Source organism: Grus americana, unplaced genomic scaffold, assembly GCF_028858705.1.
Source record: "Grus americana isolate bGruAme1 unplaced genomic scaffold, bGruAme1.mat scaffold_361, whole genome shotgun sequence".
Taxonomy (NCBI): domain Eukaryota; kingdom Metazoa; phylum Chordata; class Aves; order Gruiformes; family Gruidae; genus Grus; species Grus americana.
In genome coordinates this window covers 1971-29883 of record NW_026561637.1, presented here as the reverse complement: position 1 = coordinate 29883, position 27913 = coordinate 1971, and the positions used below count along the sequence as shown (strand labels likewise).

The window sequence follows — 27913 nt, the reverse complement described above, 5'->3', positions numbered from 1 at the left end:
TGCACTGTCATCCTTGACAGAGGCAAAGGCGGAGAGGAAGCGTAGCGGTGCGAGAGCTAAGTTAGGTAAAGGAGAAAAAAACAAGAAAGGAATTAGGAAGAAACCAGGGGGAGGGAGAGAAGAGCCTGTCCCCATGGCAGAAACCTCCACAAACAGGGTTCCCCAGCTCAGAAAGGGCGAGCCAAAGGAACCCGAGGTGGCAGTGCCCCAACAAACAGCACTCCTCACCCATCCTCGCTGCCATCTGAACCCCAAACTGGGTCCCCAACGCCCACAGCTGCTTCCAGCTGCTGCTGGGGCTCCTGCAGCAGCACCTGCTCCAGGGGGGGCAGGATTTGGGGGGCCCTGAGAGACCCCGTAGGCAGGAAAGCAAGGTGGGACGGGCAGGGAGGGTGCCTTTCAGCAGAGCACAGCCCGGGGGCAGCCCCAGGACTCGCCTGGGCATCGGGCAGAGCCAGCGCTGCTCCAAAAGCCAGGATGGAAATTGCACCCAGGGGCGAGGAGGGGAAGGGACAGGGCTGCCTTCAACAGGTGCCTTCGGGAATAGAAGGGACACTCCTGGGAATTTACAATGGTTTAATGCACAGCAGAGTACTAAAATAGGAGTAACAGCACAGCTGACACACCAGAGCCGCCCAGCTCTGTGCCAGGGAACTCCGCAGAGCTCTGCGCCCATCTCCTCTGGCAGCAGCTGCTCGAGCTCTGTCCCTACCGCACAAAAGCGGGTGTGACTGAATCGCACGAGAAGAAAGAGTTCTGGGGTGGTCACACAAGGAGAAAAACCACTTGTTCCGTGCTTGAGGTCCCAGCCCAGCCAGGCACACGTCAGCTTCCACGATGTCTCCTCTTCCTGCAGGTTCAGCTCCCTGAGACCTGGCAGCGAGTTGTTACCGAGACCAGGAGCACCCCGAACCAGCAGCTGAGGCAAGAACATCCCTACGCCCTCTCACTGCCAACCAGTGTCCAGCCTCCAAACTGTAAACGTCGAGCCCCTGCTCCCAGGCCAAAGGTGCCAGCCCCAAAAGGGCTGCCTGGACTGAAACCTCCCTCAGCGGCCCTCGCACACCCCTGCTCACGTCGGGGCTCTGTGCTTGCCTCCCCACCTGGCCAGTCCCTGCCTGCGCTGGCGGACGAGGTGAAGCTGTGAGTGCTCAGCACGGAGAAGGTCCTCTCTCTGTCACCTCTGAGCATAGTGCTTGCTGCACATATATGGCCGTTGCTGTGAGCAGCTTGTACTCACTAAAGCATTGTCATTCAAATACAGACACGCTCCTTGGCCCCGCACCAGGATCCTGCAACAGGAAGCAATGACACCGCTGGTACCGCTGGGATAATGTTTGTCCCTTGCAGGCACCGGGAGGGGACAAGGGCTGCCTGCAAGGGACAGTCCCAGCAGACACGTCCCACCAGCCCCTGCCCGTCCCACTGCAGGACCGTCTACACACGGGACTCACGTCTGGGTGAAGCTGCTGCCATCCACCCACTCCAGGCGTTCGCCCTGTCTCCGCAGCCCAAGCCAGAAATCATCTTTGCCTTTGAGGCGCGAGAGAAACTCCTGGGTAGGAAAGAGAGAAGCCAACACTCAGGAGCTGCTGCTGGCCCCACGCCACTCACTGTCCCGGCCCCACGCAGGTCCCTGCCAGCCTGGCAGGCAGCCCCAGCCTGCACCACCACCACCACCACTGCCCCTGGGATGGCAGCAGCTCCCTCCCAACGGCTGCTCCAACAGACTCCAGCGCTTCTGAACGAGCTCACCAGCCCCGGGCTCCACACCCAGGGTCTGCACCCAACCCAGGAACCCCCCTTCCTTCACACCCCCACCCTGCAGCCACAACAGCCCCCCACTCACCATTTCCCACTCCCTCTGGAGCACAGCCAGCGAGGCCCCGTGTGAGGAGCACCGCTCCTGGCTCCACACCCAGCTCCCCTCCTCCGTCGAGAGGTAGTAGCAGACGTCGCGGTACCCAACCCAGTTGTCAGGACAACCCAGCACCGGAGCTAGATGACCTTCACGTCTGCCTGCTGTGGAGGGAAGAGGAGAAGGGAAGAAGGTCAGAGGATTCCCCTCCACAGGGAGCAGGGGACACAGCTGCGTGGGGCAGGGAAGGAGGCAGCCCCGGGCTCCCCCCACAGGGATCCCCAATTTGCTGCCAGGGAACGAGAGGGAGCAGGCACACGGTTCTGTGCCCAGGGGCAGGACGGAGGCAGCCGCTCCTCCCTTACCCGACTGTACAGCAAGAGCAATGGCCAAAGCCAGGATCACAGCCACGAGCACAGCCACGAGCACAGCCACCACCAGGCCATACGCTGGAGGGAGAGCGCAGCACCTGCCTGCAGGAGGAAAAAGCCACTCGCAGTGAGGACGGCGCTGTCCCAGAGCAGGCACGGCCCTCGCATCCCTGCCGTCCCCAACACGAGCTGCCCAGGGAACGCAGGAGGGAACCCCAGGGGACAGCCTGCAGCAGGAGAGCTGCCAGACAGATGGAGATGTGTGTGTGTGGGGGGGGGGGCTGCTACAGACCACCCGATGGGAACTGAGCACAAGACCAGGCCTTTCCCAGACAGCTGGAAGAAGCCTCACACTTGCCAGCCCCAGGCCTCCTGGGGTGACACCACCACCGAGACATTGTGCCCTCCCTACAGCCCACAGCGGTGGCCCTGCACTCACCCAGAGCTCTTCTGTGTGTCCTTTTGCCTCTATGCCCAGGCACCTCTGGGTGGGGGATGCCCCTTCATCCTGGGGACCCAGGGTTCTCCACATCCTCATCATTGGGGCAGATTCTGTTCCCCTCCCTTTGTCCCAAGGGAAACCGAGATGTGGTATCACCTTGCTCGCAACAAGCAGTGTCTTGCTCCCAGGACATAATACCGTGGCAAAGGCTGTTTCGAGGCAGGCTGGGATGCAGCTTTACCACCACAGCTGTTGTTGTCCTGTTGGGAAGTTGCAGAGCACATGGCACTGATGCAGCAGATCAGGGACGCTTAATTCTGTGGCCTGACAGCTGTCAGCACTTGGTTTGAAACACCAGCACAGTCCTGCCCTGTCCCTGCTCCCCCCTGACACTGCAGCCTGTCCCCAGCACGCAGCATCACCGAGCTCAGGGACCGACCCTCGGTCCCCGGCAGAGCCAGCACCCTGCCCAGCACCCTGCCCACACCGGCCGCAAGGCACTCGCTGGCTGGGGGCACCCCCCTGCCCACCCCTCAGCCCCCCCCCGCTCCACCACAAATGCCAACGCCTGCAAACTGCCAGCTGCTGGCACAGAAAGCTGCAAAACGGGCTCAGCTGGCACAAGGGGACGGGACTGTTCCCCCCAGAGCTGCTTGCGCACGTTGTACAAAGCAGCCCCTGCCCTGGCAGCGCCTGCAGCCTTTCAAAAACCACCGACGTTGTTGCTGGTTTTGTTCATGACAAGGGGCCAGCTCCCTGCCGGGAGAACCACGAGCAGCTGCTCCCCAAAAGGGCCTCGGGGGGAGGAAACCACCAACTCCCACAGAAAAGGGGTTGGGGGAACTGGGCGGGGGGCGTTGACACAAACACCGTACAACTCTGGGTACCCCTACGGGGGTACGGGCTGGGCCTCTTGGGCAGCCGCAGGGCCAGGCAGGGCCGGGCCAGGCTCCGCAGCGCCCCTCCTGTCCTAGAGAGAAATGAAACCCAGCCGCAGCTGCGGGGGAACAGGCTCCTTCCGACCCACGGCCCTGAGGGGACAGCAGGGGACCAGAGACAGCCGCTCTGGGAAATGGCGGACACGGGGAGCGCCGAGGGGACGAAGAGCCCGCCAAGCTCCCCTCACCACGGCTGCTCCCCGCTCTCTCGTTCTCTCGCTCTCTCTTTCTCCCCTACCTCTGCCGCCGCCGCCGCCGCCTCAGCCAGCTCCAAACACCGAGTGGCACAGAGAGAAACGAGAACAGCTCCGCCCACTGCTCCGACCAATCAGCGCTCAGGTAGGAGAGAGTGGCGGGAGAGACAGCCAATACGAAGCGCAGGGCTGCGTCTCGATCTGCTCCTTTGCTAAGGAAAACTTCCGCCGCGTGACCCCTCTCAGCGGGGACACGGCGAGGTTTGTTCACTCTCCGTCCCGGTCGGGTTCGTCCCCAACGCCCACGGCTGCTTCCAGCTGCTCTGGGGCTCCTGCAGCAGCACCCGCTCCAGGGGGAGAGCAGCTTGTCCTGGGGACCCCCGAGCTGGACGCGGCACTGCGGGGGGGTCTCCCCAGAGCGGAGCAGAGGGGCAGAATCCCCCCCTCGACCCGCTGCTGGACACGCAGCCCGGCACACGGCTGGCTTTGCGGGCCGACATCCGCAGTAAAATCCCGCCGCAGCGCCTGCTGTGAGTTAGTACGTGTTAACGAGGGGACTGCACGTTTATACCCGCTGGTGTTTACAAGACGCCCCCAGGTTGGATTCTTTTGGGGTACAGCAGGAGCGAGTCATGAAGCCATTGCTTAGATATGATCAGCATCAAGAGCGGTTTCTCTGCTCCATCTTTACAGCTAGCGTGATCGTTAGCGACCTGGAAAGCTCGTTTGTTTTTTCCATGCTGTAATACACCACACTAGGAGATGAGGCCAGGTAAAGGCATGAGCTCGAGCAGCACTAACAGTTTCAGCAAGTCATTGTACGGTTTCCCCGCTCGAGAATTCCCCTCTCGCTTGGATTGAGCACAGCGATCTCTGGAATCGAGAATTAAGCTCAAGTCCAAACTCACTTCACCCAGGTCCAGCCCAAACCTCCCACCGCATGACGCTCTCCCACCCCCTTTCCGTGAAGCTTTCACCCCGGCTTGTGCTTCATGGTGGGTGAAGAATCCTCACCGCATCCCCTGCGAAGGCAGCGATGGCACAGCGACGCGGAAGGGCGGGCGTCAGGGCTGCCGCAAATGGCCCCTTCCCAGTGCTCCCAGTCCATCCATCCTCACGCGTCCCAGTTCAGACAGCTGTGTTCACGCAGCGAGGACGGGAGGCGGCGCAATGCCACGGGGCAGTCCCACCGAGCTTCCACGCTTGCTCTGAGCTGGGGAAACCCTGGTTTTGGAGGTTACGCTGTAGGGAAAGGCTCTCGGCTCTTCCGCCATCACCACCATGTGGCAGCCGTGGCTTAGACTTGCACCCGTCCCCGTGTCCCCTGTCCCCACCTCCGCTCAGCTCAGTAGGGTCCGGCTGTTTGCCCTCCTTGGATTCTGGACCGAGTACTGCCTTGTGGCGAGCTCGCTTGCTAGGGGTTTAGTTTGGGGTTGCTTTTTTTAATCCCCTGCCCTCTTTTTTTCCTTTTTAACCCTAACGCTCTCACCGCTGCACTTCCTCTCTGCCTTTGCAATGCTGCCACAAGCATCCCTCTCCTCTGCCGTCTGTCAGTCCCTTCCGGGTACGGGCCACCTCCTGGGTTACTTGTGCTGTGCCTGGGGTGAAAGCACAACCTGAGGATGAGGACGGTCCAGGAGGAAGATTGAAGGGGACGCTGGCACGGGTAGAAATCCCAAAGGCACCTCCCCAGGGGGTCGGAGGGGGGCCCTGGTGTGTGCCCTGGAGCCCTGGAAGGGTGAGGCAGGTCCAGGGGTAAGTGCTGGTGGGCAGAAAGGGACGGGCACAAGGGCGGGAAGTTTATCTGGTACAGAAGGATGCACTTTCCAGCCTCCCCCGTTAACAAACTTGCTTGAAAACACCACACAACAGAGCCCAGCTAATGTCATTATTAATTTGCGCATTATTAATCTGGTCGTTGCACAACAGCTCCCGTATTCCCCCACCGAGGGCCTGATCGTGGCCCGTCCCCGAGCGTCTCTCCCGGCCACAGACCAGCTTGTGGCCCCCCCGGCTCAGAGCTGGGTGGCTTCTTTCTGGCAGATCCCCTGCAATCCCGAGCTGCAGTTTTCGGAGATGATCCTGTCCCCCCTCAGCACCCCGCACCTTCTGCCTTCATCCCAGGGGCTCAACGGGAACCTGCGGGTGCAGGAGGGAGCCCACGTCACAGCACCAGGGTCCCTCGGGTGACGGTGGAGGTGCCCACCCCAACACCCATCCCTCCCCAAAACACTCACTCACCGGCTCTGGTCCAGGCGGGAGCCGTTCAGCCAGGTCCAGCCCTTCCCGGCGGAGGGGATGGAGAGGCCGATCCAGAAGTAGCGTTTGGGTTTCTGCAGGATTTTGTTTAGGAAAGCCTGGAGCGGGGCAGAGGGCAGGCGGTGATGCCAGCGTGCCATCCCCAAACCCGCTCCAGCCCGTCCCCGCACAGCCCCCGTCCCAGGAACGAGCCCCACCGATGTCCCCCACCCTCTGACGCTGGCAAAGGCGCCCTGGATGCTCAGGCACAGGGCTGGGTGCTGAGCCCAGATTTCTGGGCGAGCCCTGAACCCTTCTTCAGGTGCCACCGGCCCCTCGGGTGCAGCCCTGGGACCCGTCCCACGGCCCCGATGCCATCGGTCCCTTTACCAGCTCTTCCTGGTCCCCCGGCATCACCAGCTCGGCCCCCCGATTCCTGCAGTCGTCCTGGCTCTTGCTCCACGACTTGATCATGTCGGTAACCCAGTAACACTTGCTCCCGTGCAGCATCCAGCCCGTGGGGCAGAGCTTGCACCCCTCACCCTCTGAAAGACAGTCAGGGCCATGTTCAGCCATCAAGAAGCCACCTTGTCCCCTGCCCATCCAAAAAGGACAAGTGTTTAAGTCCTGTTTGCTCCCCAGGAACACGGGGACGCCCTCAACTTCGCTTGGTTCTCCAGTCTGGGGGTGCTCAAAGTTGCTGGGAAACCTGACGGCCAGGGCAGTTACCTTGCAACTGTGACAAGCAGAGACTTTTCCTCAGCTCCAAGCAGCCTTTCTCCAGGGTGGTGTTGCCATCTCCTACGTTCCCGCTCACGTTTCTGTGGCTTCCTGAGTTCCCCAACTGCTGGTGGAAAACTGAAACTGCAAGGGAAGGATGGAGCAGGGGAGGGGGACTGGGCCCCAGATCCACCCTGCAACAGGGACAGCAGATCCCTACAAAGCCACCGTGCCTCGGCTCGCAGCTTGCGCCCAAAATTGCTCCCACATCCTGAAAGCATCAGCCGCGTTTTCCATGTCTTGGCCCCATGGAGGGCACGGTGCTCAGGGAAGCTCGAGCCTGATCCCTCTGCTCCTTCCTCCATACCCCTGTGCCAAAACCCTGGCAGATCCATCCCCAGAGTTCAAATTCACCTGCAGCACAAGATCCATCAGATCTCCTCACCAAGATCCATCAGTCTCCCACCTGCTTGGCATGGTCTGGGGGTGCTGTGGGTCAGGGCGGCGTGAGATACCACCAGCAACATCACCCCAGGCACAAGACTAATTTCAGCAGAGCTCTGCATCACCCTGAGCTCAGCCACAGGGTGTCAAATTGTAACTCTACCACAGCTGAGAAGTTTCCAGTGGTTTCCCCTCATTGACTACCAAAATAGCCAAGTCTCCTCCACCTATCAGCGCTAAGAAATTCTGACCAAAACCCACTTCCCCACACCTTGCACTGAGGTGCAGCAGCCAATGCAGATCATAAAAAAGCAGATTTGCTGCCTACACAAGCACCCCCAGTGCAGGGACCCCCTCCCTGCTTTGGACTGTCCTTCGGCTGTCCCCGTGCCAGCACACAGAGCTACTCACGCCAAAGTCCCATCGCTAACACCGCCACTCCGAGGAGGAGGTTTCCGAGACAGCTGGCCCAGAGAGCAGTTCGGTACCGCTGGGGACAGCCCGATCCTGCGAGGGAAAGAGTTGTCAGGAGAAAAACCACTGCCCCACTCACACAGCAGGCAAGCCAGATCTGCAGTGCAGATTTGGGCTATTTTCTCCCCAAAACCCCTCAGTGGTGGTTCTGCTGGTTGTTCAAAAGCTTTCTTCGATCATCCGCGATTCACCGCTGCCGCCCTCCTGTGTTTCACACTGATCCCACTGGGACTGGGGCAAAGTTACTCGTGATGAGGTTTTACCCAGACATCCAAGACTCCAAGAATCGGGAGTTGCCTGGATGTTATAAAGCCATTATACATTAACTGCTGAACCTGGATGGACCGAGCTCTCCAAGCAGACTTCATCTGAGCAGGGTCGGACAGCCCCATCCTGCTCAAGGAAGCCTGGAGGTAGACTCCTCGCTGCAGAGCTTGAGGCTGGGCGAAGCCCATCTCTCCTCGGCTCTTGTTCCATGAGAAGGAGGCAGGACGATGCTCCTGGACAAAGCCAGAGCTCACCTTGCCCAGCAAAGGGATTAAGGTTCATTATCCACCTAGGAACAAAACAGCTAAGGAAGAATATCTGGTTCCACCTTCGTATCAGCAGGAGCTGGGTTTTGCCCAGCTCTTTGAGATCAAAAGGGATGTGCTTGGTGGAAATCATGAATGCTTGCAAAAAAGAGGGTGCAGCGTGTTGACTGAAGAGGTCCTCACCAGGCAGAGGTCCCTTCCAGAGGAGGGATGAACAGGAATTGAACCTTTTGATGGTGGTTTTTTGATTGTTGGGTTTTTTTTCCCATAAGCTAGACACCAAAACTAGAGTCAGCAGGAAAAGAGCATGAAATGCCACAATAAGGCAGAGGAAGAAGGAAACGAGATGTGAAACACCACAGCAAGCGCAGGAAAGATGGACCAGGAGTATGGAGATGTGGATCAGGCTATCTAAAGATGTCAGCTGCCCTTAAGCATCACAGGTCCCGGGCTCACACTGAAACGGTGACCCTGGTTCAAAGAAACCCTCCAGCCCTTTCAAGACAAAAGTACCAAAGGGATCCCAACCAGCGGAGGAGATCCCTTAGCACAGCACCGCAGCCACGGGCCCCTTCCCCTCCCTGCACCACCCGGAGGGTGGGAGTCTCCCAACACAACCCCAGCCCCAAAAAACAAGGAAAACAACTCCCCAAAACCCACGATGCACTTACTGTCGGGCTGAGGAAGTGAATGCTGTTCCCTGCAGCGTTTTGCGGGACCAACATCCAGGTCAGCATAAATAATTTCCCCAGCCATAGCAGGAGAGGTGAGAGGACCACCTCGCTCGAACGGTGGCAACCCAGCAGTCAGTAAATCTGATTTCTCTGAGGTTTTTCACTCCTCCAGCTCAGCTTTGCAAGCTCCTGTCCAAGTGAGAGGTCTGCGAGGAGAAGCGCGAGCCTCCGAACGCTCGGCATGCAGAGTAAGATTGCAAAATAGAGCGTTCGACGTGCCGGCCAGCCCAAAAGTGAAACTTGACGTAGCTTCTGCTGAATTAAGCCAGGGAAAATGAGCTCACATCAAGGGAAGAAACATCTGATAGTAGCAAGAAGCCTTTTCTACTCAAAGCTGAGCCATATTCTTCTAAGGTACTAAAGTCTCCCAAACAAGACACTTTTAACTCTGCGATCTCCCAGAATATTCCTAGTAGGATCGTCAGAGTTGTGATTCTTAGCAAATAAAACAAAACCAGGTCCTTTCCACCCTTACCTCCTCCCTTCAGGCACTTGGAAGGTGTTTTCCAGCCTTGGTCACTGCCACTCCCCACCCAAACCTATTCCAGCATCGCCACCTGCTCCCTGTTACCAATTTCTCTGTAAGCCCAGTGTTTTTTCAGCCCAGGTTTGGAGCACACCACTGTTTCTCTGCTCTGTGGAGCAAGCAAGTGCCAAAAAGCCTGGGAGTCTCTTTGGACACAAAGGGTTAGAAATGAGCCCTTTGAGGGGAAAGGACGGAAAATGTTCCAAACAACTCAAGAAATCTATTTGGTCTTCCTTCACTCCTTCTCTTCAAGAAGTCACTTCCAAGAGACACTCAGATTGTCCCTTTGGAAACCGGGATGCGACTAAACTAATTGGAGGGCAGGAAAGGTGGGAAAGGAAACACAACCCCAAAGTTATAGAAAACAGAGCTAAAAAGGCACCGGGTGACATTTAGTGGTTGGTTTGGCAGACCTGCTCATCTCTTTCTGCACGCGGGCTGAAAAACCCCAGAAAAGGATCTTCCAACCCCAGCGAGGCAAGAGCCAGCCTGCCAGAAGAGCAGGCAGATGCTTCTGGACCTACTGACCCATCCAAACATCAGGTATTTATTCCCATCTAGGAGAAAGGGGTTTCTCTAGAGAGCAAAACCACTCCAGACTTGCAATGTGAGCCTCGTTAACCTGGTTTTTTGTTTTTTTTTTTTTTTTTTTTTTAAATTTTGCAGCTAGGAACAGCCACCCCAGCACACTGCTGAGCAGGGTTCCTCTTTGTGACAGCAACAGCAGCAGGAAGGAGCTCAGGGAAGGGGGATGTTCAGCTATGCTGGCTGCTCTAAAGGGACCAGTTTAACCCACTGCCTCCAGTGCAGGTTGAACTGCAGGCCATGCTGGCAGGAGCCCTGTGGTGTGTGGGGGGAGGAAAAAAAAAGAAAAATAGAGTCAGGTGGGGGAAATGTGAGCTAAACCAATGTGCAAGCATTGCTGCAAAAGCAGCCAGGTGAGAGCTGCCCACACCAGCCATCACCATGCTCAAAGCAGCTCAGTGCAGACCCTATTTCCACAGCCACCCCCATCATGCTGCAAACAAACATTGCTCAGAGCCCTTTTTCCTTCCTTTGAAGAGCTCTGAGGCCCTATCAGGTAAATTTTGCCCTGTCCCTTATGAGAAAGGGGGTGGCTGGGGTTAACAGCATGAAAACGGAAATGTGGCGATGAGAAGGGCAGCCTGTGATGGCTGCCGCATCATCCACCGAGGTAATTCTAGAGGCGCTGCAGCCAAAAAGCCTGAGTGACCTTGCCCCAGTGGGGGGAAAAAAAAAAAGGCACCTCAAAAATGGGGATGTGCTCCTGCATTTCCCACTCCTCACTCACCACAGCCTGCGCCTGCTCTAACGCGGGGGATTATGGCTCTTCTAGCTGCACTGTCATCCTTGACAGAGGCAAAGGCGGAGAGGAAGCGTAGCGGTGCGAGAGCTAAGTTAGGTAAAGGAGAAAAAAACAAGAAAGGAATTAGGAAGAAACCAGGGGGAGGGAGAGAAGAGCCTGTCCCCATGGCAGAAACCTCCACAAACAGGGTTCCCCAGCTCAGAAAGGGCGAGCCAAAGGAACCCGAGGTGGCAGTGCCCCAACAAACAGCACTCCTCACCCATCCTCGCTGCCATCTGAACCCCAAACTGGGTCCCCAACGCCCACAGCTGCTTCCAGCTGCTGCTGGGGCTCCTGCAGCAGCACCTGCTCCAGGGGGGGCAGGATTTGGGGGCCCTGAGAGACCCCGTAGGCAGGAAAGCAAGGTGGGACGGGCAGGGAGGGTGCCTTTCAGCAGAGCACAGCCCGGGGGCAGCCCCAGGACTCGCCTGGGCATCGGGCAGAGCCAGCGCTGCTCCAAAAGCCAGGATGGAAATTGCACCCAGGGGCGAGGAGGGGAAGGGACAGGGCTGCCTTCAACAGGTGCCTTCGGGAATAGAAGGGACACTCCTGGGAATTTACAATGGTTTAATGCACAGCAGAGTACTAAAATAGGAGTAACAGCACAGCTGACACACCAGAGCCGCCCAGCTCTGTGCCAGGGAACTCCGCAGAGCTCTGCGCCCATCTCCTCTGGCAGCAGCTGCTCGAGCTCTGTCCCTACCGCACAAAAGCGGGTGTGACTGAATCGCACGAGAAGAAAGAGTTCTGGGGTGGTCACACAAGGAGAAAAACCACTTGTTCCGTGCTTGAGGTCCCAGCCCAGCCAGGCACACGTCAGCTTCCACGATGTCTCCTCTTCCTGCAGGTTCAGCTCCCTGAGACCTGGCAGCGAGTTGTTACCGAGACCAGGAGCACCCCGAACCAGCAGCTGAGGCAAGAACATCCCTACGCCCTCTCACTGCCAACCAGTGTCCAGCCTCCAAACTGTAAACGTCGAGCCCCTGCTCCCAGGCCAAAGGTGCCAGCCCCAAAAGGGCTGCCTGGACTGAAACCTCCCTCAGCGGCCCTCGCACACCCCTGCTCACGTCGGGGCTCTGTGCTTGCCTCCCCACCTGGCCAGTCCCTGCCTGCGCTGGCGGACGAGGTGAAGCTGTGAGTGCTCAGCATGAAGGTCTCTCTGTCACCTCTGAGCATAGTGCTTGCTGCACATATATGGCCGTTGCTGTGAGCAGCTTGTACTCACTAAAGCATTGTCATTCAAATACAGACACGCTCCTTGGCCCCGCACCAGGATCCTGCAACAGGAAGCAATGACACCGCTGGTACCCATCGGGATAATGTTTGTCCCTTGCAGGCACCGGGAGGGGACAAGGGCTGCCTGCAAGGGACAGTCCCAGCAGACACGTCCCACCAGGCCCCTGCCCGTCCCACTGCAGGACCGTCTCCACACGGGACTCACGTCTGGGTGAAGCTGCTGCCATCCACCCACTCCAGGCGTTCGCCCTGTCTCCGCAGCCCAAGCCAGAAATCATCTTTGCCTTTGAGGCGCGAGAGAAACTCCTGGGTAGGAAAGAGAGAAGCCAACACTCAGGAGCTGCTGCTGGCCCCACGCCACTCACTGTCCCGGCCCCACGCAGGTCCCTGCCAGCCTGGCAGGCAGCCCCAGCCCCACACCACCACCACCACTGCCCCTGGGATGGCAGCAGCTCCCTCCCAACGGCTGCTCCAACAGACTCCAGCGCTTCTGAACGAGCTCACCAGCCCCGGGCTCCACACCCAGGGTCTGCACCCAACCCAGGAACCCCCCTTCCTTCACACCCCCACCCTGCAGCCACAACAGCCCCCCACTCACCATTTCCCACTCCCTCTGGAGCACAGCCAGCGAGGCCCCACGCAAGGAGCACCGCTCCTGGCTCCACACCCAGCTCCCCTCCTCCGTCGAGAGGTAGTAGCAGACGTTGCGGTACCCAACCCAGTTGTCAGGACAACCCAGCACCGGAGCTAGATGACCTTCACGTCTGCCTGCTGTGGAGGGAAGAGGAGAAGGGAAGAAGGTCAGAGGATTCCCCTCCACAGGGAGCAGGGGACACAGCTGCGTGGGGCAGGGAAGGAGGCAGCCCCGGGCTCCCCCCACAGGGATCCCCAATTTGCTGCCAGGGAACGAGAGGGAGCAGGCACACGGTTCTGTGCCCAGGGGCAGGACGGAGGCAGCCGCTCCTCCCTTACCCGACTGTACAGCAAGAGCAATGGCCAAAGCCAGGATCACAGCCACGAGCACAGCCACCACCAGGCCATACGCTGGAGGGAGAGCGCAGCACCTGCCTGCAGGAGGAAAAAGCCACTCGCAGTGAGGACGGCGCTGTCCCAGAGCAGGCACGGCCCTCGCATCCCTGCCGTCCCCAACACGAGCTGCCCAGGGAACGCAGGAGGGAACCCCAGGGGACAGCCTGCAGCAGGAGAGCTGCCAGACAGATGGAGATGTGGGGGGGGGGGGGGGGCTGCTACAGACCACCCGATGGGAACTGAGCACAAGACCAGGCCTTTCCCAGACAGCTGGAAGAAGCCTCACACTTGCCAGCCCCAGGCCTCCTGGGGTGACACCACCACCGAGACATTGTGCCCTCCCTACAGCCCACAGCGGTGGCCCTGCACTCACCCAGAGCTCTTCTGTGTGTCCTTTCGCCTCTATGCCCAGGCACCTCTGGGTGGGGGTACCATGCCAGCCTGGGATGCAGCTTTACCACCACAGCTGTTGTTGTCCTGTTGGGAGGTTGCAGAGCACATGGCACTGATGCAGCAGATCAGGGACGTTTAATTCTGTGGCCTGACAGCTGTCAGCACTTGGTTTGAAACACCAGCACAGTCCTGCCCTGTCCCTGCTCCCCCCTGACACTGCAGCCTGTCCCCAGCACGCAGCATCACCGAGCTCAGGGACCGACCCTCGGTCCCCGGCAGAGCCAGCACCCTGCCCAGCACCCTGCCCACACCGGCCGCAAGGCACTCGCTGGCTGGGGGCACCCCCCTGCCCACCCCTCAGCCCCCCCCCGCTCCACCACAAATGCCAACGCCTGCAAACTGCCAGCTGCTGGCACAGAAAGCTGCAAAACGGGCTCAGCTGGCACAAGGGGACGGGACTGTTCCCCCCAGAGCTGCTTGCGCACGTTGTACAAAGCAGCCCCTGCCCTGGCAGCGCCTGCAGCCTTTCAAAAACCACCGACGTTGTTGCTGGTTTTGTTCATGACAAGGGGCCAGCTCCCTGCCGGGAGAACCACGAGCAGCTGCTCCCCAAAAGGGCCTCGGGGGGAGGAAACCACCAACTCCCACAGAAAAGGGGAAGTTCACACAAACACCGTACAGCTTCCTACGGGGGTACGGGCTGGGCCTCTTGGGCAGCCGCAGGGCCAGGCAGGGCCGGGCCAGGCTCCGCAGCGCCCCTCCTGTCCTAGAGAGAAATGAAACCCAGCCGCAGCTGCGGGGGAACAGGCTCCTTCCGACCCACGGCCCTGAGGGGACAGCAGGGGACCAGAGACAGCCGCTCTGGGAAATGGCGGACACGGGGAGCGCCGAGGGGACGAAGAGCCCGCCAAGCTCCCCTCACCACGGCTGCTCCCCGCTCTCTCGTTCTCTCGCTCTCTCTTTCTCCCCTACCTCTGCCGCCGCCGCCTCAGCCAGCTCCAAACACCGAGTGGCACAGAGAGAAACGAGAACAGCTCCGCCCACTGCTCCGACCAATCAGCGCTCAGGTAGGAGAGAGTGGCGGGAGAGACAGCCAATACGAAGCGCAGGGCTGCGTCTCGATCTGCTCCTTTGCTAAGGAAAACTTCCGCCGCGTGACCCCTCTCAGCGGGGACACGGCGAGGTTTGTTCACTCTCCGTCCCGGTCGGGTTCGTCCCCAACGCCCACGGCTGCTTCCAGCTGCTCTGGGGCTCCTGCAGCAGCACCCGCTCCAGGGGGAGAGCAGCTTGTCCTGGGGACCCCCGAGCTGGACGCGGCACTGCGGGGGGGTCTCCCCAGAGCGGAGCAGAGGGGCAGAATCCCCCCCTCGACCCGCTGCTGGACACGCAGCCCGGCACACGGCTGGCTTTGCGGGCCGACATCCGCAGTAAAATCCCGCCGCAGCGCCTGCTGTGAGTTAGTACGTGTTAACGAGGGGACTGCACGTTTATACCCGCTGGTGTTTACAAGACGCCCCCAGGTTGGATTCTTTTGGGGTACAGCAGGAGCGAGTCATGAAGCCATTGCTTAGATATGATCAGCATCAAGAGCGGTTTCTCTGCTCCATCTTTACAGCTAGCGTGATCGTTAGCGACCTGGAAAGCTCGTTTGTTTTTTCCATGCTGTAATACACCACACTAGGAGATGAGGCCAGGTAAAGGCATGAGCTCGAGCAGCACTAACAGTTTCAGCAAGTCATTGTACGGTTTCCCCGCTCGAGAATTCCCCTCTCGCTTGGATTGAGCACAGCGATCTCTGGAATCGAGAATTAAGCTCAAGTCCAAACTCACTTCACCCAGGTCCAGCCCAAACCTCCCACCGCATGACGCTCTCCCACCCCCTTTCCGTGAAGCTTTCACCCCGGCTTGTGCTTCATGGTGGGTGAAGAATCCTCACCGCATCCCCTGCGAAGGCAGCGATGGCACAGCGACGCGGAAGGGCGGGCGTCAGGGCTGCCGCAAATGGCCCCTTCCCAGTGCTCCCAGTCCATCCATCCTCACGCGTCCCAGTTCAGACAGCTGTGTTCACGCAGCGAGGACGGGAGGCGGCGCAATGCCACGGGGCAGTCCCACCGAGCTTCCACGCTTGCTCTGAGCTGGGGAAACCCTGGTTTTGGAGGTTACGCTGTAGGGAAAGGCTCTTGGCTCTTCCGCCATCACCACCATGTGGCAGCCGTGGCTTAGACTTGCACCCGTCCCCGTGTCCCCTGTCCCCACCTCCGCTCAGCTCAGTAGGGTCCGGCTGTTTGCCCTCCTTGGATTCTGGACCGAGTACTGCCTTGTGGCGAGCTCGCTTGCTAGGGGTTTAGTTTGGGGTTGCTTTTTTTAATCCCCTGCCCTCTTTTTTTCCTTTTTAACCCTAACGCTCTCACCGCTGCACTTCCTCTCTGCCTTTGCAATGCTGCCACAAGCATCCCTCTCCTCTGCCGTCTGTCAGTCCCTTCCGGGTACGGGCCACCTCCTGGGTTACTTGTGCTGTGCCTGGGGTGAAAGCACAACCTGAGGATGAGGACGGTCCAGGAGGAAGATTGAAGGGGACGCTGGCACGGGTAGAAATCCCAAAGGCACCTCCCCAGGGGGTCGGAGGGGGGCCCTGGTGTGTGCCCTGGAGCCCTGGAAGGGTGAGGCAGGTCCAGGGGTAAGTGCTGGTGGGCAGAAAGGGACGGGCACAAGGGCGGGAAGTTTATCTGGTACAGAAGGATGCACTTTCCAGCCTCCCCCGTTAACAAACTTGCTTGAAAACACCACACAACAGAGCCCAGCTAATGTCATTATTAATTTGCGCATTATTAATCTGGTCGTTGCACAACAGCTCCCGTATTCCCCCACCGAGGGCCTGATCGTGGCCCGTCCCCGAGCGTCTCTCCCGGCCACAGACCAGCTTGTGGCCCCCCCGGCTCAGAGCTGGGTGGCTTCTTTCTGGCAGATCCCCTGCAATCCCGAGCTGCAGTTTTCGGAGATGATCCTGTCCCCCCTCAGCACCCCGCACCTTCTGCCTTCATCCCAGGGGCTCAACGGGAACCTGCGGGTGCAGGAGGGAGCCCACGTCACAGCACCAGGGTCCCTCGGGTGACGGTGGAGGTGCCCACCCCAACACCCATCCCTCCCCAAAACACTCACTCACCGGCTCTGGTCCAGGCGGGAGCCGTTCAGCCAGGTCCAGCCCTTCCCGGCGGAGGGGATGGAGAGGCCGATCCAGAAGTAGCGTTTGGGTTTCTGCAGGATTTTGTTTAGGAAAGCCTGGAGCGGGGCAGAGGGCAGGCGGTGATGCCAGCGTGCCATCCCCAAACCCGCTCCAGCCCGTCCCCGCACAGCCCCCGTCCCAGGAACGAGCCCCACCGATGTCCCCCACCCTCTGACGCTGGCAAAGGCGCCCTGGATGCTCAGGCACAGGGCTGGGTGCTGAGCCCAGATTTCTGGGCGAGCCCTGAACCCTTCTTCAGGTGCCACCGGCCCCTCGGGTGCAGCCCTGGGACCCGTCCCACGGCCCCGATGCCATCGGTCCCTTTACCAGCTCTTCCTGGTCCCCCGGCATCACCAGCTCGGCCCCCCGATTCCTGCAGTCGTCCTGGCTCTTGCTCCACGACTTGATCATGTCGGTAACCCAGTAACACTTGCTCCCGTGCAGCATCCAGCCCGTGGGGCAGAGCTTGCACCCCTCACCCTCTGAAAGACAGTCAGGGCCATGTTCAGCCATCAAGAAGCCACCTTGTCCCCTGCCCATCCAAAAAGGACAAGTGTTTAAGTCCTGTTTGCTCCCCAGGAACACGGGGACGCCCTCAACTTCGCTTGGTTCTCCAGTCTGGGGGTGCTCAAAGTTGCTGGGAAACCTGACGGCCAGGGCAGTTACCTTGCAACTGTGACAAGCAGAGACTTTTCCTCAGCTCCAAGCAGCCTTTCTCCAGGGTGGTGTTGCCATCTCCTACGTTCCCGCTCACGTTTCTGTGGCTTCCTGAGTTCCCCAACTGCTGGTGGAAAACTGAAACTGCAAGGGAAGGATGGAGCAGGGGAGGGGGACTGGGCCCCAGATCCACCCTGCAACAGGGACAGCAGATCCCTACAAAGCCACCGTGCCTCGGCTCGCAGCTTGCGCCCAAAATTGCTCCCACATCCTGAAAGCATCAGCCGCGTTTTCCATGTCTTGGCCCCATGGAGGGCACGGTGCTCAGGGAAGCTCGAGCCTGATCCCTCTGCTCCTTCCTCCATACCCCTGTGCCAAAACCCTGGCAGATCCATCCCCAGAGTTCAAATTCACCTGCAGCACAAGATCCATCAGATCTCCTCACCAAGATCCATCAGTCTCCCACCTGCTTGGCATGGTCTGGGGGTGCTGTGGGTCAGGGCGGCGTGAGATACCACCAGCAACATCACCCCAGGCACAAGACTAATTTCAGCAGAGCTCTGCATCACCCTGAGCTCAGCCACAGGGTGTCAAATTGTAACTCTACCACAGCTGAGAAGTTTCCAGTGGTTTCCCCTCATTGACTACCAAAATAGCCAAGTCTCCTCCACCTATCAGCGCTAAGAAATTCTGACCAAAACCCACTTCCCCACACCTTGCACTGAGGTGCAGCAGCCAATGCAGATCATAAAAAAGCAGATTTGCTGCCTACACAAGCACCCCCAGTGCAGGGACCCCCTCCCTGCTTTGGACTGTCCTTCGGCTGTCCCCGTGCCAGCACACAGAGCTACTCACGCCAAAGTCCCATCGCTAACACCGCCACTCCGAGGAGGAGGTTTCCGAGACAGCTGGCCCAGAGAGCAGTTCGGTACCGCTGGGGACAGCCCGATCCTGCGAGGGAAAGAGTTGTCAGGAGAAAAACCACTGCCCCACTCACACAGCAGGCAAGCCAGATCTGCAGTGCAGATTTGGGCTATTTTCTCCCCAAAACCCCTCAGTGGTGGTTCTGCTGGTTGTTCAAAAGCTTTCTTCGATCATCCGCGATTCACCGCTGCCGCCCTCCTGTGTTTCACACTGATCCCACTGGGACTGGGGCAAAGTTACTCGTGATGAGGTTTTACCCAGACATCCAAGACTCCAAGAATCGGGAGTTGCCTGGATGTTATAAAGCCATTATACATTAACTGCTGAACCTGGATGGACCGAGCTCTCCAAGCAGACTTCATCTGAGCAGGGTCGGACAGCCCCATCCTGCTCAAGGAAGCCTGGAGGTAGACTCCTCGCTGCAGAGCTTGAGGCTGGGCGAAGCCCATCTCTCCTCGGCTCTTGTTCCATGAGAAGGAGGCAGGACGATGCTCCTGGACAAAGCCAGAGCTCACCTTGCCCAGCAAAGGGATTAAGGTTCATTATCCACCTAGGAACAAAACAGCTAAGGAAGAATATCTGGTTCCACCTTCGTATCAGCAGGAGCTGGGTTTTGCCCAGCTCTTTGAGATCAAAAGGGATGTGCTTGGTGGAAATCATGAATGCTTGCAAAAAAGAGGGTGCAGCGTGTTGACTGAAGAGGTCCTCACCAGGCAGAGGTCCCTTCCAGAGGAGGGATGAACAGGAATTGAACCTTTTGATGGTGGTTTTTTGATTGTTGGGTTTTTTTTCCCATAAGCTAGACACCAAAACTAGAGTCAGCAGGAAAAGAGCATGAAATGCCACAATAAGGCAGAGGAAGAAGGAAACGAGATGTGAAACACCACAGCAAGCGCAGGAAAGATGGACCAGGAGTATGGAGATGTGGATCAGGCTATCTAAAGATGTCAGCTGCCCTTAAGCATCACAGGTCCCGGGCTCACACTGAAACGGTGACCCTGGTTCAAAGAAACCCTCCAGCCCTTTCAAGACAAAAGTACCAAAGGGATCCCAACCAGCGGAGGAGATCCCTTAGCACAGCACCGCAGCCACGGGCCCCTTCCCCTCCCTGCACCACCCGGAGGGTGGGAGTCTCCCAACACAACCCCAGCCCCAAAAAACAAGGAAAACAACTCCCCAAAACCCACGATGCACTTACTGTCGGGCTGAGGAAGTGAATGCTGTTCCCTGCAGCGTTTTGCGGGACCAACATCCAGGTCAGCATAAATAATTTCCCCAGCCATAGCAGGAGAGGTGAGAGGACCACCTCGCTCGAACGGTGGCAACCCAGCAGTCAGTAAATCTGATTTCTCTGAGGTTTTTCACTCCTCCAGCTCAGCTTTGCAAGCTCCTGTCCAAGTGAGAGGTCTGCGAGGAGAAGCGCGAGCCTCCGAACGCTCGGCATGCAGAGTAAGATTGCAAAATAGAGCGTTCGACGTGCCGGCCAGCCCAAAAGTGAAACTTGACGTAGCTTCTGCTGAATTAAGCCAGGGAAAATGAGCTCACATCAAGGGAAGAAACATCTGATAGTAGCAAGAAGCCTTTTCTACTCAAAGCTGAGCCATATTCTTCTAAGGTACTAAAGTCTCCCAAACAAGACACTTTTAACTCTGCGATCTCCCAGAATATTCCTAGTAGGATCGTCAGAGTTGTGATTCTTAGCAAATAAAACAAAACCAGGTCCTTTCCACCCTTACCTCCTCCCTTCAGGCACTTGGAAGGTGTTTTCCAGCCTTGGTCACTGCCACTCCCCACCCAAACCTATTCCAGCATCGCCACCTGCTCCCTGTTACCAATTTCTCTGTAAGCCCAGTGTTTTTTCAGCCCAGGTTTGGAGCACACCACTGTTTCTCTGCTCTGTGGAGCAAGCAAGTGCCAAAAAGCCTGGGAGTCTCTTTGGACACAAAGGGTTAGAAATGAGCCCTTTGAGGGGAAAGGACGGAAAATGTTCCAAACAACTCAAGAAATCTATTTGGTCTTCCTTCACTCCTTCTCTTCAAGAAGTCACTTCCAAGAGACACTCAGATTGTCCCTTTGGAAACCGGGATGCGACTAAACTAATTGGAGGGCAGGAAAGGTGGGAAAGGAAACACAACCCCAAAGTTATAGAAAACAGAGCTACAAAGGCACCGGGTGACATTTAGTGGTTGGTTTGGCAGACCTGCTCATCTCTTTCTGCACGCGGGCTGAAAAACCCCAGAAAAGGATCTTCCAACCCCAGCGAGGCAAGAGCCAGCCTGCCAGAAGAGCAGGCAGATGCTTCTGGACCTACTGACCCATCCAAACATCAGGTATTTATTCCCATCTAGGAGAAAGGGGTTTCTCTAGAGAGCAAAACCACTCCAGACTTGCAATGTGAGCCTCGTTAACCTGGTTTTTTGTTTTTTTTTTTTTTTTTTTTTTTAAATTTTGCAGCTAGGAACAGCCACCCCAGCACACTGCTGAGCAGGGTTCCTCTTTGTGACAGCAACAGCAGCAGGAAGGAGCTCAGGGAAGGGGGATGTTCAGCTATGCTGGCTGCTCTAAAGGGACCAGTTTAACCCACTGCCTCCAGTGCAGGTTGAACTGCAGGCCATGCTGGCAGGAGCCCTGTGGTGTGTGGGGAGGAAAAAAAAAGAAAAATAGAGTCAGGTGGGGGAAATGTGAGCTAAACCAATGTGCAAGCATTGCTGCAAAAGCAGCCAGGTGAGAGCTGCCCACACCAGCCATCACCATGCTCAAAGCAGCTCAGTGCAGACCCTATTTCCACAGCCACCCCCATCATGCTGCAAACAAACATTGCTCAGAGCCCTTTTTCCTTCCTTTGAAGAGCTCTGAGGCCCTATCAGGTAAATTTTGCCCTGTCCCTTATGAGAAAGGGGGTGGCTGGGGTTAACAGCATGAAAACGGAAATGTGGCGATGAGAAGGGCAGCCTGTGATGGCTGCCGCATCATCCACCGAGGTAATTCTAGAGGCGCTGCAGCCAAAAAGCCTGAGTGACCTTGCCCCAGTGGGGGAAAAAAAAAAAGGCACCTCAAAAATGGGGATGTGCTCCTGCATTTCCCACTCCTCACTCACCACAGCCTGCGCCTGCTCTAACGCGGGGGATTATGGCTCTTCTAGCTGCACTGTCATCCTTGACAGAGGCAAAGGCGGAGAGGAAGCGTAGCGGTGCGAGAGCTAAGTTAGGTAAAGGAGAAAAAAACAAGAAAGGAATTAGGAAGAAACCAGGGGGAGGGAGAGAAGAGCCTGTCCCCATGGCAGAAACCTCCACAAACAGGGTTCCCCAGCTCAGAAAGGGCGAGCCAAAGGAACCCGAGGTGGCAGTGCCCCAACAAACAGCACTCCTCACCCATCCTCGCTGCCATCTGAACCCCAAACTGGGTCCCCAACGCCCACAGCTGCTTCCAGCTGCTGCTGGGGCTCCTGCAGCAGCACCTGCTCCAGGGGGGCAGGATTTGGGGGGCCCTGAGAGACCCCGTAGGCAGGAAAGCAAGGTGGGACGGGCAGGGAGGGTGCCTTTCAGCAGAGCACAGCCCGGGGGCAGCCCCAGGACTCGCCTGGGCATCGGGCAGAGCCAGCGCTGCTCCAAAAGCCAGGATGGAAATTGCACCCAGGGGCGAGGAGGGGAAGGGACAGGGCTGCCTTCAACAGGTGCCTTCGGGAATAGAAGGGACACTCCTGGGAATTTACAATGGTTTAATGCACAGCAGAGTACTAAAATAGGAGTAACAGCACAGCTGACACACCAGAGCCGCCCAGCTCTGTGCCAGGGAACTCCGCAGAGCTCTGCGCCCATCTCCTCTGGCAGCAGCTGCTCGAGCTCTGTCCCTACCGCACAAAAGCGGGTGTGACTGAATCGCACGAGAAGAAAGAGTTCTGGGGTGGTCACACAAGGAGAAAAACCACTTGTTCCGTGCTTGAGGTCCCAGCCCAGCCAGGCACACGTCAGCTTCCACGATGTCTCCTCTTCCTGCAGGTTCAGCTCCCTGAGACCTGGCAGCGAGTTGTTACCGAGACCAGGAGCACCCCGAACCAGCAGCTGAGGCAAGAACATCCCTACGCCCTCTCACTGCCAACCAGTGTCCAGCCTCCAAACTGTAAACGTCGAGCCCCTGCTCCCAGGCCAAAGGTGCCAGCCCCAAAAGGGCTGCCTGGACTGAAACCTCCCTCAGCGGCCCTCGCACACCCCTGCTCACGTCGGGGCTCTGTGCTTGCCTCCCCACCTGGCCAGTCCCTGCCTGCGCTGGCGGACGAGGTGAAGCTGTGAGTGCTCAGCACGGAGAAGGTCCTCTCTCTGTCACCTCTGAGCATAGTGCTTGCTGCACATATATGGCCGTTGCTGTGAGCAGCTTGTACTCACTAAAGCATTGTCATTCAAATACAGACACGCTCCTTGGCCCCGCACCAGGATCCTGCAACAGGAAGCAATGACACCGCTGGTACCGCTGGGATAATGTTTGTCCCTTGCAGGCACCGGGAGGGGACAAGGGCTGCCTGCAAGGGACAGTCCCAGCAGACACGTCCCACCAGGCCCCTGCCCGTCCCACTGCAGGACCGTCTACACACGGGACTCACGTCTGGGTGAAGCTGCTGCCATCCACCCACTCCAGGCGTTCGCCCTGTCTCCGCAGCCCAAGCCAGAAATCATCTTTGCCTTTGAGGCGCGAGAGAAACTCCTGGGTAGGAAAGAGAGAAGCCAACACTCAGGAGCTGCTGCTGGCCCCACGCCACTCACTGTCCCGGCCCCACGCAGGTCCCTGCCAGCCTGGCAGGCAGCCCCAGCCCTGCACCACCACCACCACCACTGCCCCTGGGATGGCAGCAGCTCCCTCCCAACGGCTGCTCCAACAGACTCCAGCGCTTCTGAACGAGCTCACCAGCCCCGGGCTCCACACCCAGGGTCTGCACCCAACCCAGGAACCCCCCTTCCTTCACACCCCCACCCTGCAGCCACAACAGCCCCCCACTCACCATTTCCCACTCCCTCTGGAGCACAGCCAGCGAGGCCCCGTGTGAGGAGCACCGCTCCTGGCTCCACACCCAGCTCCCCTCCTCCGTCGAGAGGTAGTAGCAGACGTCGCGGTACCCAACCCAGTTGTCAGGACAACCCAGCACCGGAGCTAGATGACCTTCACGTCTGCCTGCTGTGGAGGGAAGAGGAGAAGGGAAGAAGGTCAGAGGATTCCCCTCCACAGGGAGCAGGGGACACAGCTGCGTGGGGCAGGGAAGGAGGCAGCCCCGGGCTCCCCCCACAGGGATCCCCAATTTGCTGCCAGGGAACGAGAGGGAGCAGGCACACGGTTCTGTGCCCAGGGGCAGGACGGAGGCAGCCGCTCCTCCCTTACCCGACTGTACAGCAAGAGCAATGGCCAAAGCCAGGATCACAGCCACGAGCACAGCCACGAGCACAGCCACCACCAGGCCATACGCTGGAGGGAGAGCGCAGCACCTGCCTGCAGGAGGAAAAAGCCACTCGCAGTGAGGACGGCGCTGTCCCAGAGCAGGCACGGCCCTCGCATCCCTGCCGTCCCCAACACGAGCTGCCCAGGGAACGCAGGAGGGAACCCCAGGGGACAGCCTGCAGCAGGAGAGCTGCCAGACAGATGGAGATGTGTGTGTGTGGGGGGGGCTGCTACAGACCACCCGATGGGAACTGAGCACAAGACCAGGCCTTTCCCAGACAGCTGGAAGAAGCCTCACACTTGCCAGCCCCAGGCCTCCTGGGGTGACACCACCACCGAGACATTGTGCCCTCCCTACAGCCCACAGCGGTGGCCCTGCACTCACCCAGAGCTCTTCTGTGTGTCCTTTTGCCTCTATGCCCAGGCACCTCTGGGTGGGGGGATGCCCCTTCATCCTGGGGACCCAGGGGGTTCTCCACATCCTCATCATTGGGGCAGATTCTGTTCCCCTCCCTTTGTCCCAAGGGAAACCGAGATGTGGTATCACCTTGCTCGCAACAAGCAGTGTCTTGCTCCCAGGACATAATACCGGTGGCAAAGGCTGTTTCGAGGCAGGCTGGGATGCAGCTTTACCACCACAGCTGTTGTTGTCCTGTTGGGAAGTTGCAGAGCACATGGCACTGATGCAGCAGATCAGGGACGCTTAATTCTGTGGCCTGACAGCTGTCAGCACTTGGTTTGAAACACCAGCACAGTCCTGCCCTGTCCCTGCTCCCCCCTGACACTGCAGCCTGTCCCCAGCACGCAGCATCACCGAGCTCAGGGACCGACCCTCGGTCCCCGGCAGAGCCAGCACCCTGCCCAGCACCCTGCCCACACCGGCCGCAAGGCACTCGCTGGCTGGGGGCACCCCCCTGCCCACCCCTCAGCCCCCCCCCGCTCCACCACAAATGCCAACGCCTGCAAACTGCCAGCTGCTGGCACAGAAAGCTGCAAAACGGGCTCAGCTGGCACAAGGGGACGGGACTGTTCCCCCCAGAGCTGCTTGCGCACGTTGTACAAAGCAGCCCCTGCCCTGGCAGCGCCTGCAGCCTTTCAAAAACCACCGACGTTGTTGCTGGTTTTGTTCATGACAAGGGGCCAGCTCCCTGCCGGGAGAACCACGAGCAGCTGCTCCCCAAAAGGGCCTCGGGGGGAGGAAACCACCAACTCCCACAGAAAAGGGGTTGGGGGGAACTGGGCGGGGGGCGTTGACACAAACACCGTACAACTCTGGGTACCCCTACGGGGGTACGGGCTGGGCCTCTTGGGCAGCCGCAGGGCCAGGCAGGGCCGGGCCAGGCTCCGCAGCGCCCCTCCTGTCCTAGAGAGAAATGAAACCCAGCCGCAGCTGCGGGGGAACAGGCTCCTTCCGACCCACGGCCCTGAGGGGACAGCAGGGGACCAGAGACAGCCGCTCTGGGAAATGGCGGACACGGGGAGCGCCGAGGGGACGAAGAGCCCGCCAAGCTCCCCTCACCACGGCTGCTCCCCGCTCTCTCGTTCTCTCGCTCTCTCTTTCTCCCCTACCTCTGCCGCCGCCGCCTCAGCCAGCTCCAAACACCGAGTGGCACAGAGAGAAACGAGAACAGCTCCGCCCACTGCTCCGACCAATCAGCGCTCAGGTAGGAGAGAGTGGCGGGAGAGACAGCCAATACGAAGCGCAGGGCTGCGTCTCGATCTGCTCCTTTGCTAAGGAAAACTTCCGCCGCGTGACCCCTCTCAGCGGGGACACGGCGAGGTTTGTTCACTCTCCGTCCCGGTCGGGTTCGTCCCCAACGCCCACGGCTGCTTCCAGCTGCTCTGGGGCTCCTGCAGCAGCACCCGCTCCAGGGGGAGAGCAGCTTGTCCTGGGGACCCCCGAGCTGGACGCGGCACTGCGGGGGGGTCTCCCCAGAGCGGAGCAGAGGGGCAGAATCCCCCCCTCGACCCGCTGCTGGACACGCAGCCCGGCACACGGCTGGCTTTGCGGGCCGACATCCGCAGTAAAATCCCGCCGCAGCGCCTGCTGTGAGTTAGTACGTGTTAACGAGGGACTGCACGTTTGTACCCGCTGGTGTTTACAAGACGCCCCCAGGTTGGATTCTTTTGGGGTACAGCAGGAGCGAGTCATGAAGCCATTGCTTAGATATGATCAGCATCAAGAGCGGTTTCTCTGCTCCATCTTTACAGCTAGCGTGATCGTTAGCGACCTGGAAAGCTCGTTTGTTTTTTCCATGCTGTAATACACCACACTAGGAGATGAGGCCAGGTAAAGGCATGAGCTCGAGCAGCACTAACAGTTTCAGCAAGTCATTGTACGGTTTCCCCGCTCAAGAATTCCCCTCTCGCTTGGATTGAGCACAGCGATCTCTGGAATCGAGAATTAAGCTCAAGTCCAAACTCACTTCACCCAGGTCCAGCCCAAACCTCCCACCGCATGACGCTCTCCCACCCCCTTTCCGTGAAGCTTTCACCCCGGCTTGTGCTTCATGGTGGGTGAAGAATCCTCACCGCATCCCCTGCGAAGGCAGCGATGGCACAGCGACGCGGAAGGGCGGGCGTCAGGGCTGCCGCAAATGGCCCCTTCCCAGTGCTCCCAGTCCATCCATCCTCACGCGTCCCAGTTCAGACAGCTGTGTTCACGCAGCGAGGACGGGAGGCGGCGCAATGCCACGGGGCAGTCCCACCGAGCTTCCACGCTTGCTCTGAGCTGGGGAAACCCTGGTTTTGGAGGTTACGCTGTAGGGAAAGGCTCTTGGCTCTTCCGCCATCACCACCATGTGGCAGCCGTGGCTTAGACTTGCACCCGTCCCCGTGTCCCCCGTCCCCACCTCCGCTCAGCTCAGTAGGGTCCGGCTGTTTGCCCTCCTTGGATTCTGGACCGAGTACTGCCTTGTGGCGAGCTCGCTTGCTAGGGGTTTAGTTTGGGGTTGCTTTTTTTAATCCCCTGCCCTCTTTTTTTTCCTTTTTAACCCTAACGCTCTCACCGCTGCACTTCCTCTCTGCCTTTGCAATGCTGCCACAAGCATCCCTCTCCTCTGCCGTCTGTCAGTCCCTTCGGGTACGGGCCACCTCCTGGGTTACTTGTGCTGTGCCTGGGGTGAAAGCACAACCTGAGGATGAGGACGGTCCAGGAGGAAGATTGAAGGGGACGCTGGCACGGGTAGAAATCCCAAAGGCACCTCCCCAGGGGGTCGGAGGGGGGCCTGGTGTGTGCCCTGGAGCCCTGGAAGGGTGAGGCAGGTCCAGGGGTAAGTGCTGGTGGGCAGAAAGGGACGGGCACAAGGGCGGGAAGTTTATCTGGTACAGAAGGATGCACTTTCCAGCCTCCCCCGTTAACAAACTTGCTTGAAAACACCACACAACAGAGCCCAGCTAATGTCATTATTAATTTGCGCATTATTAATCTGGTCGTTGCACAACAGCTCCCGTATTCCCCCACCGAGGGCCTGATCGTGGCCCGTCCCCGAGCGTCTCTCCCGGCCACAGACCAGCTTGTGGCCCCCCCGGCTCAGAGCTGGGTGGCTTCTTTCTGGCAGATCCCCTGCAATCCCGAGCTGCAGTTTTTCGGAGATGATCCTGTCCCCCCTCAGCACCCCGCACCTTCTGCCTTCATCCCAGGGGCTCAACGGGAACCTGCGGGTGCAGGAGGGAGCCCACGTCACAGCACCAGGGTCCCTCGGGTGACGGTGGAGGTGCCCACCCCAACACCCATCCCTCCCCAAAACACTCACTCACCGGCTCTGGTCCAGGCGGGAGCCGTTCAGCCAGGTCCAGCCCTTCCCGGCGGAGGGGATGGAGAGGCCGATCCAGAAGTAGCGTTTGGGTTTCTGCAGGATTTTGTTTAGGAAAGCCTGGAGCGGGGCAGAGGGCAGGCGGTGATGCCAGCGTGCCATCCCCAAACCCGCTCCAGCCCGTCCCCGCACAGCCCCCGTCCCAGGAACGAGCCCCACCGATGTCCCCCACCCTCTGACGCTGGCAAAGGCGCCCTGGATGCTCAGGCACAGGGCTGGGTGCTGAGCCCAGATTTCTGGGCGAGCCCTGAACCCTTCTTCAGGTGCCACCGGCCCCTCGGGTGCAGCCCTGGGACCCGTCCCACGGCCCCGATGCCATCGTCCCTTTACCAGCTCTTCCTGGTCCCCCGGCATCACCAGCTCGCCCCCCGATT

General features: G+C 59.0%; 4 protein-coding genes across 6 annotated transcripts; all 4 read right to left on the bottom strand.

The window, feature by feature from the left end:
- Nucleotides 1-561: 561 nt before the first annotated feature.
- On the bottom strand, nucleotides 562-4745 carry LOC129200619 (C-type lectin domain family 2 member B-like). The gene is made up of 6 exons (XM_054811929.1): nucleotides 4741-4745; nucleotides 2669-2730; nucleotides 2224-2331; nucleotides 1850-2022; nucleotides 1455-1555; nucleotides 562-1292 (listed from the first exon to the last, which is right to left on the bottom strand). Exons 1-6 carry the CDS (start codon nucleotides 4743-4745, stop codon nucleotides 1178-1180), a joined length of 564 nt encoding a protein of 187 aa, XP_054667904.1. The 3' UTR covers nucleotides 562-1177.
- A 1073-nt stretch (nucleotides 4746-5818) lies between these two features.
- Nucleotides 5819-9832, bottom strand: LOC129200616 (killer cell lectin-like receptor subfamily B member 1A). The gene is made up of 6 exons (XM_054811925.1): nucleotides 8884-9832; nucleotides 7617-7712; nucleotides 6771-6905; nucleotides 6432-6586; nucleotides 6045-6160; nucleotides 5819-5942 (listed from the first exon to the last, which is right to left on the bottom strand). The coding sequence occupies exons 1-6, from the start codon at nucleotides 8966-8968 to the stop codon at nucleotides 5819-5821; spliced, it is 711 nt and encodes a 236-aa protein (XP_054667900.1). The 5' UTR covers nucleotides 8969-9832.
- Nucleotides 9833-11390: 1558 nt separating this feature from the next.
- Nucleotides 11391-24384, bottom strand: LOC129200617 (C-type lectin domain family 2 member B-like). 2 transcript variants are annotated; one of them, XM_054811927.1, is made up of 5 exons: nucleotides 24110-24384; nucleotides 13047-13142; nucleotides 12673-12845; nucleotides 12280-12380; nucleotides 11391-12115 (listed from the first exon to the last, which is right to left on the bottom strand). In XM_054811927.1, exons 1-5 carry the CDS (start codon nucleotides 24306-24308, stop codon nucleotides 12001-12003), a joined length of 684 nt encoding a protein of 227 aa, XP_054667902.1. In that variant the 5' UTR covers nucleotides 24309-24384; the 3' UTR covers nucleotides 11391-12000. The 2 variants fall into 2 exon arrangements, with proteins under 2 accessions (XP_054667902.1, XP_054667901.1); XM_054811926.1 differs by lacking the exons at nucleotides 11391-12115; nucleotides 12280-12380; nucleotides 12673-12845; nucleotides 13047-13142 and adding exons at nucleotides 22004-22734; nucleotides 22898-22998; nucleotides 23294-23466; nucleotides 23668-23775.
- Nucleotides 16578-20706, bottom strand: LOC129200618 (killer cell lectin-like receptor subfamily B member 1A). Of its 2 annotated transcripts, XM_054811928.1 has the most exons (5): nucleotides 19499-20706; nucleotides 18232-18327; nucleotides 17386-17520; nucleotides 17047-17201; nucleotides 16578-16775 (listed from the first exon to the last, which is right to left on the bottom strand). In XM_054811928.1, the coding sequence occupies exons 1-5, from the start codon at nucleotides 19581-19583 to the stop codon at nucleotides 16656-16658; spliced, it is 591 nt and encodes a 196-aa protein (XP_054667903.1). In that variant the 5' UTR covers nucleotides 19584-20706; the 3' UTR covers nucleotides 16578-16655. The 2 variants fall into 2 exon arrangements, 1 of the variants encoding a protein (XP_054667903.1); XR_008575005.1 differs by lacking the exons at nucleotides 18232-18327; nucleotides 19499-20706 and adding an exon at nucleotides 17791-18225 and having other exon boundaries at nucleotides 16578-17201.
- Nucleotides 24385-27913: the final 3529 nt, after the last annotated feature.

Excerpts from the sequence above, each read along its gene's own strand:
- LOC129200619 (XM_054811929.1), bottom strand. Across the intron at positions 2,023-2,223 it reads TGCTCTTGCTGTACAGTCGG|CAGGCAGACGTGAAGGTCAT; the intron begins GTAAGGGAGGAG and ends TTCCCTCCACAG. Across the intron at positions 1,556-1,849 it reads TCCAGAGGGAGTGGGAAATG|GAGTTTCTCTCGCGCCTCAA; the intron begins GTGAGTGGGGGG and ends TTTCCTACCCAG.
- LOC129200617 (XM_054811926.1), bottom strand. The coding sequence starts at position 24,308 with ATGTCCTGGGAGCAAGACACTGCTTGTTGCGAGCAAGGTGATACCACA. Across the intron at positions 23,776-24,109 it reads GACACACAGAAGAGCTCTGG|GCAGGTGCTGCGCTCTCCCT; the intron begins GTGAGTGCAGGG and ends TTCCTCCTGCAG. Across the intron at positions 22,999-23,293 it reads TCCAGAGGGAGTGGGAAATG|GAGTTTCTCTCGCGCCTCAA; the intron begins GTGAGTGGGGGG and ends TTTCCTACCCAG.
- LOC129200616 (XM_054811925.1), bottom strand. The coding sequence starts at position 8,968 with ATGGCTGGGGAAATTATTTATGCTGACCTGGATGTTGGTCCCGCAAAA. Across the intron at positions 7,713-8,883 it reads TTCACTTCCTCAGCCCGACA|GATCGGGCTGTCCCCAGCGG; the intron begins GTAAGTGCATCG and ends TTTCCCTCGCAG. Across the intron at positions 6,906-7,616 it reads GTTAGCGATGGGACTTTGGC|TTTCAGTTTTCCACCAGCAG; the intron begins GTGAGTAGCTCT and ends CTTCCCTTGCAG.
- LOC129200618 (XM_054811928.1), bottom strand. The coding sequence starts at position 19,583 with ATGGCTGGGGAAATTATTTATGCTGACCTGGATGTTGGTCCCGCAAAA. Across the intron at positions 17,202-17,385 it reads CTGCTTGTCACAGTTGCAAG|AGGGTGAGGGGTGCAAGCTC; the intron begins GTAACTGCCCTG and ends ACTGTCTTTCAG. Across the intron at positions 16,776-17,046 it reads CGGGGGACCAGGAAGAGCTG|GCTTTCCTAAACAAAATCCT; the intron begins GTAAAGGGACCG and ends GCCCCGCTCCAG.